Below are 7408 nucleotides of genomic sequence, written 5' to 3' on the forward strand. Positions count from 1 at the left end.
CGCCCATGCTTACTTAGCCATGATATCCTATGGGAGTCGGATATCATGGCTGAGTTTGTTTCGCCCTATCATCAAGCTAACGCCAAACTTTGTGAAATTATCGCTGGATTTCCAGCGATAATCTCCCGTTTGGCAGTTTGCGCTAGGATTTTTATCGCTTTTGAGATAAGCATTGCTCATACCACGCTATCTCAGCGATAAAAATCCTTGTTAGCCGGCGATAATTATCCTAGCACTGAGTGCGCTTAGCGATAATTATCGCCGGCCCTTGATGATTTGCCCACAAATTTCTCTAATTCTTATTGAGCATTAAATTTTTGCGCGGGCCAACTCGAAACATATTAGCTGCCATTGGCCAGAATTTGCAATGAAAACATATACATTGCCAACATGTCTGTGCGATGCCTTGAAATTCATGTACCTTATATTTCTGAAACCAATCTTCGTGCCACCTCTTCTCAGTAAGGCTTGTCCACTCGACTACAGCCACTACTACACGGTAGGAAATGATGGGAGTCAAGGGTGACCTTTGGAAGCTTTTGTACTATAGATCTTGTTTGTTCGAAGAGATCAAACATATTCATAATCAAACTTACACAGTGCATGCCACTAATAACGGAGCATGGTGAAAGGGCATGAAAATGGCCTCTACTGGACCAGTAGGGTTGATAGTTTCACATTCCCTACAGCACTGTTCATTTTTACTTTCTTTGTTGAGGCTTTGCCTCATCTGGAACCCTGAAAAACAGCACAATGTATGCTCTGAGACCAAGGATGCATTATTTACACACAGGACATCACCACGCAGAACTCATCCAGACCTTTGTAGAAAACATTTTCTTTCATTTTGTATATATGTACATATGCATGAATTTGCTGTGATTTTAGATAATTGTAGAACTATTGTTTAAGGTGAAAGGTCACACCACTACCCAAGAGCGAATACATGTTTTAAGGAAGAGTTGCAGGTTACAGCAAAAAGAAGATACAAAGAGGCGGATCCGTCGGCAAGCTTCGCAGTCCTTCAAAGCTTCTCTCAGATGTCTTTCGATGAAGTCCTTGGTGCATCGAGAGGGGCGGGTTGGGGCAGTGGTGTCTTTCTCTCCAAGCAGGGGTCATGACCTCTGTCTTCATATGGGCGCAGGAATGGAGTCATCAGAGGAAGGGGCATCTTCTCTCTCCCTCTTCCTCCTGTGGACTCAGGGCATGCTTCCTTAGTGGGCCGTGTATGCGAGTGCCCGGGGGGCCTGCTCCCAAGGCCTCCATGCCCACTGCACCTCATGCAATAACGCTGCGGCCCATCGGTGCAATACTGTCCCAGTGATTCCTCTGCTCTATGGTGGGTGATAAGCGCAGTGACAGCTCGTCGTGAGTGATCTGGGTGCACTGAGGCTATTGTTGCTTCAGGAGTGAGTGTCTCTCAGACAATCAGTGTGGGCGATTGGGCAGTAGGCTTATCTGTGCATAAGGATATAATTTTTGTATTATGATTCAATCATTGTAAATAAATATTACCACTGTTTGGAAGTCAGACTTTTCCTACAACTCTTTGTGTAGAATGTGAGAGTTCGGCTACGCTTCACAATCCTGGGGGCGGAGGTGCAGGGAGTCTCAATGCTCCGCATTGGCACGCGTTCAGGACGCCATCTTGTGTGGGCTCGTGTCTGTGAAGGGAGTGTATGTTTGTGTGCGTGTAGTCGGGGGCGCAGCTTGGACAGCGGGAAGGCACAAACACGCAGGCGCGAGCTGAAGTCAGCAGGTGGGAAAGGGTCATCGTAAGGCCGCCATTTTACTTTCCTCGGTCTGACTATGAGGTTACTGAATAAGTACTACAAGAGGTTTATGTACACTGACCTAGGGGAGCCGCAGCTGCAGAGAGCACGCCACCATTATAGACAGACAACGCTCGGCTTGGGGGTGAGGGGTGCAGTAGGGTTGGAAATAAGCAGATGCAGTGTGGTTTGACTCTCGCGCCCTCTTTCTCGCTTGTTGTCGGTTCATCTTGCCAGTCCTTGCTGCTCACTTCATGTCGCTCTCCTGCTTATTTCTTGTAGTTTCCAAACTGTATAGCCAGGCGGTCGTTCACGCAGCGGAACGTGGCGGGCTGCACTTCCCAGTACGGCACAGGGTTGTTGAAGAGGCTGATGCCATGGTAGAAGGCCCGCTTCACCCCAAAGCCGACAGGGCAGAAGTCGTTCACACCAATGGCTGTGATATTGTTGGAATGAAGATAGACGACCTGGGTGAGGGAGAAACAAAAGCGAGAAGTTGAGTGTTTAAGAAGGCTAGGGATTGTTTCCCAGTAGGCATAAAACAAAAATGCAAATGGAAATGCAGCGTAATTTGTACTTTAACATGACGTATATTCAGTAGGCCTGGGCGGTAAGTTCCATTCCGCTCGCTGAATTTGCTGCAATTTGGGTAATTTCACGATCCGTGGAGAACGAGGAATTACCAAAAATTCTGCGATCCGCGGCTTCGCAGAATTTTGTTTGTTCGCGCTTTCAAAATGCATGCTTGCAAGATATTTCCCCCCGAGCACGCAAACAGCATCCGCGAACAGGAAAAAAAGCATTGCGAATGGGCGGAACAAGCAACAGCTTCCTGTCTCTGACACAGCCCCCTGTCTCTGACACAGCTTCCTGTCTCTGACACAGCCCCCTGTCTCTGACACAGCCCCCTGTCTCTGACACAGCTTCCTGTCTCTGACACAGCCCCCTGTCTGTCACAGCCCCCGTCTCTGACACAGCTTCCTGCCTTTGGCACAGCCCCCTGTCTCTGACACAGCTTCCTGCCTCTGGCACAGCTCCCTGTCTCTGACACAGCTCCCTGACTTTGACACAGCCCCCTGTCTCTGGCACAGCCCCCTGTCTCTGGCACAGCCCCCTGTCTCTGACACAGCTCCCTGACTCTGTCACAGCTCCCTGTCTCTGACACAGCCCCCAGTCTCTGATATAGCTTCCTGCCCCTGGCACAGCCCCCTGTCTCTGACACAGCTACCCCTGTCTCTGACACAGCTTCCCGCCTCTGGCACAGCTCCCCCTGTTTCTGACACAGCCCCCTGTCTCTGACACAGCTTCCTGTCTCTGACACAGCTCCCTGTCTCTGACACAGCTTCCTGTCTCTGACACAACCCCCTGTCTCTGACACAGCTTCCTGCCTCCGGTACAGCTCCCTGTCTCTGACACAGCTTCCTGTCTCTGACACAGCCCCCTGTCTCTGACACAGCTTCCTGCCTCTGGCACAGCCCCCTGTCTCTGACACAGCCCCCTGTCTCTGACATAGATTCCTGCCTCTGGCACACCTCCCTGTCTCTGACGCAGCTTCCTGTCTCTGACACAGCCCCCTGTCTCTGACACAGCTTCCTGTCTCTGACATAGCCCCCTGTCTCTGACACAGCCCCCCGTCTCTGACACAGCTTCCTGCCTTTGGCACAGCCCCCTGTCTCTGACACAGCTTCCTGCCTCTGGCACAGCTCCCTGTCTCTGACATAGCCCTCTGCCTCTTGCACAGCTTCCTGTCTCTGACACAGCCCCCTGTCTCTGACACAGCTTCCTGCCTCTGACACAGCCCCCTGTCTCTGACACAGCCCCCCCGTCTCTGACACTGCTTTCTGCCTTTGGCACAGCTCCCTGTCTCTGACATAGCTTCCTGCCTCTGGCACAGCCCCCTGTCTCTGACACAGCTTCCTGTCTCTGACATAGCCCCCTGTCTCTGACACAGCCCCCCGTCTCTGACACAGCTTCCTGCCTTTGGCACAGCTCCCTGTCTCTGACATAGCCCTCTGCCTCTTGCACAGCCCCCTGTCTCTGACACAGTCCCTCTCTCTGACATAGCTTCCTGCCTCTGGCACAGCTCCCTGTCTCTGACATAGCTCCCGGCCTCTGGCACAGCCCCCTGTCTCTGACACAGCTTCCTGCCTCTGACACAGCCCCCTGTCTCTGACACAGCCCCCCCGTCTCTGACACTGCTTTCTGCCTTTGGCACAGCTCCCTGTCTCTGACATAGCTTCCTGCCTCTGGCACAGCCCCCTGTCTCTGACACAGCTTCCTGTCTCTGACATAGCCCCCTGTCTCTGACACAGCCCCCCGTCTCTGACACAGCTTCCTGCCTTTGGCACAGCTCCCTGTCTCTGACATAGCCCTCTGCCTCTTGCACAGCCCCCTGTCTCTGACACAGTCCCTCTCGCTGACATAGCTTCCTGCCTCTGGCACAGCTCCCTGTCTCTGACATAGCTCCCGGCCTCTGACACAGCTTCCTGTCTTTGACACAGCCCCCTGTCTCTGACACAGTCCCTCTCTCTGACATAGCTTCCTGCCTCTGGCACAGCTCCCTGTCTCTGATGCAGCTTCCTGTCTCTGACACAGTTCCCTGTCTCTGACACAGCTTCCCGTCTCTGGCACAGCTCCCTGTTTCTGATGCAGCCCCCTGACTCTGACACAGCTTCCTGTCTCAGACACAACCCCCTGTCTTTGACACAGCTTCCTGTCTATGGCACAGCTCCCTGTCTCTGACATAGCTCCCGGCCTCTGACACAGCTTCCTGTCTTTGACACAGCCCCCTGTCTCTGACACATATTCCGGCCACGAAAAGAAAATAAAGAAATACTACAATTCCGGACCCAACCACTAGATGGCGGAATAATGCACAGCATAGTGAATCCAGAAAAGATTCACGCTGCAAAAATAAATATAAAGCTTCTGCATTCAATCTTTTACCTTCCGTTGCTGTATCGTGACCGTAGGTGCAGTGACTTCCACCAGGATAAGAGCATCGCTCTGGTAATCACACACTACATCGACGCACTTCCCGCAGAGGCCAAACAGCAACACATCATTTGTCCATACAAGTTCACTGTATGGTACACTGTGGGACGTGTCTGCTAATGTGCTTTGTCACCACATCAGGGATACGAAGCGCTACACTACATAAATGTAAGACAAGACACGGGCCACAGCTCATTGACTCAAGCAGTGCACCCTACCTCTAATGCAGATCCCACTTTTAGAACAGCTCCCCTTCGCTGGAACAGCTTCATGTGTCTACCACAGCTCCCTGTCTCTAGCATGGTTACCGGTCTTCAGTACAGCTCCCTGTCTGTAACACAGCTCCCCTTCGCCAGTACAGCTCCCTCTCTTTACCATGGCTCTCCAATTTCTAGACAAGTCCTTGTCTATTGCACATCTCTGCTTCAGCAACCTGTCTCTGACACAGCTCCCTCTCTAGTACATCACTCTGTCTTCAGCACAGTCTTTAATCTCTTGCACAGCTCTTTGTGGCACACAGCTCTGTCTCTCACTCAGCTCGCTGTCTCCAGCACAGTTCTCCATCTCTCGCACAGCTCTGCCTCTCACTCAGGTCCCCGTCTATAGCGCAGCTCTCTATCTTTAGAACAGCTCACCTATGAATCTGCTACGCTCCCCTACTTACGATTTGTCTCTTATGTGTCTTAAGTGTACTAAGGATGTGGCAGCCGGTGTTTCTTTGGCACAAAGGTTATGGATGGATGATCCGCCCGCTGTATTATTATTCCATTATATCCTATGGCACTTGTAATACGGCGGACATGATAAAATGAAGGGACGATGCCTGGAGGAGTGGTGGTGCGAAGACAAGGCCCGGCGGGCAGCAGCAGAGCGCAGGGACTTACCTGCAGGTACTTGAGGTCGGGGAGGCCTGGGGGCACTCTGGACAGCTTGTTGTGGTCCAGGTGCAGCTCCCGGAGGGTGGGCATGAAGGGCAGGCTCCCGTTCTCAATCATCCGGATCTTGTTGTGCCCCAGTCCCAGCCTGGAAAGTCAGGTACAGAGAAGGCATGTTTATTTACATGAGCGGAAGTTACCGTCGCCCAGTATGAACAGGTACATGTATGAAATCACCAGGGAGAACGCGTCTGCACCCAGGACAGGTTCACTGGGTTTCTTTCTATGATTTGTTCATGGGGGAGAGGTTTGGCCACTTTGCATCACGGTAGTTAAAGGGACATTCCTTTGATCGCACAATATACATGAAGGAACGAGGACTGGCCACGACTGCCAAACTCAAACTTGTAGATATCGATTAATCAACATGCCAAAGCCCTTTAATCCAAGACCCCTGTTCACCTGGCTACACACTAACTCTGCGATACAAAAGGGGATGATCGACGGAGCGTTTGAGCAAATCAAACACTCACCTCCAGTCAATTGATCTGGGTTTAATCCATCACCGCTCTTTAGCCCACTCTGCCACCCCAGCTCAGACATGGCCATATGCAAATCAGTCTGACCCTGTGCCTCATGGGAACAGTCCAGCCCGAACTGCCAAGCCATGTCTTCCCTGGACCGGAAACAAGCATGTCCCTGTAGTAATCCTGATGAAATGCGTCTCTATCAAAGAACCCCTTAGTGAGGCATTTGAGTTGGATTTATCGTTGTCTGTGAAATGATTTGAGATAAGACCAACAACTTCCTCTCCGTGTGATACGAGCCCGTGCGGCCTTGTACCTCTGGTAAAATGGTGCCTCAGGAATAGAAAGAGAATATAATGTGAAAAGGCTCCTCCTTTGAGAAAGAGGTGTAAGACAGGCGTGTATGTCAAATGTTTGGAATCTGGCGCACAGGGGCAGTTGGCACTACGACACTTTGTTTAGGAAAGAGACAGAGCCCGCCCTGACTGCACCTTTCCCTGGTTCACATATGCGGGAGCAGGACAGAAGCTGTGCAGAAATAAAACAGCATTAAAACTGGCACACATTTTAAGGGACGTTGACCAGCCTGCGCATGAGTAAAATGAGGATTACACTAACCCTGGACAATAAACTCTGGAGATTTGCTAGCCGCTACACCCACAACGCCTTGGTAAAACAACTTTACCTTTACATGCTAAAGAGCATATCACCAATTCACAAGAGTGGGCTTTGAAAAATGTAGACAACGAGAGAGGTGATGATTTTGGGGTCTCCCTAACCTAGGGAGAGGACCAAACAGATGTCTTGAACACAAAGAGAACATCATGCTGAACGATTCGTTGGTGGTCCCATCCTCCTAGGACCACCCCAAGCAGAGTTATGGGCAACAATACAATGCCAACCAAAGGCCCTGCAAAGCATTATATTCTCGAGTGCAGTGAATATTATAGTATTAGCTCTCGGCTGAGCCAGGAGAGGGCTGCCCCTTGAGGAATGTTTTGATATTGGATGCTATAATATTCGCGGCACCCTAGAATCTCGTCCCATAATGCTTTGCAGGGCCTTTGGTTGGGATTGTGATTATATTGTATCATATTGTATCATTCACAAGTGAGGCACTACCCGGTGGCATTGACTGGTCTTCAACTCAGCCTGTCCTCCTAGGGCGGCCGGACTCTAGGCTCACAATGTGTTGACTAGCAAACTACAACACGTGCCGGAGGGTCCACCCACTCACCCC

The 7408-nt window shown here is 51.1% G+C and overlaps 1 protein-coding gene across 1 annotated transcript in view; it reads right to left on the reverse strand.

Moving 5' to 3' along the window:
* Nucleotides 1-818: 818 nt before the first annotated feature.
* The window catches only part of LOC147670602 (biglycan-like), a gene marked incomplete at its 5' end in the record, with an annotated part of 6776 nt that continues 186 nt past the window's right edge, over nucleotides 819-7408 (reverse strand). The window contains 2 exons of the mRNA XM_086948137.1: nucleotides 819-2239; nucleotides 5651-5789. Of these exons, the coding sequence (XP_086804263.1) occupies nucleotides 2042-2239; nucleotides 5651-5789 (337 nt within the window). The remainder of the gene's footprint in view (nucleotides 2240-5650; nucleotides 5790-7408) is intronic.

The sequence above is a fragment of the Lissotriton vulgaris genome, unplaced genomic scaffold (assembly GCF_964263255.1).
Source record: "Lissotriton vulgaris unplaced genomic scaffold, aLisVul1.2 SCAFFOLD_5093, whole genome shotgun sequence".
NCBI classification, from domain to species: Eukaryota; Metazoa; Chordata; class Amphibia; order Caudata; family Salamandridae; genus Lissotriton; species Lissotriton vulgaris.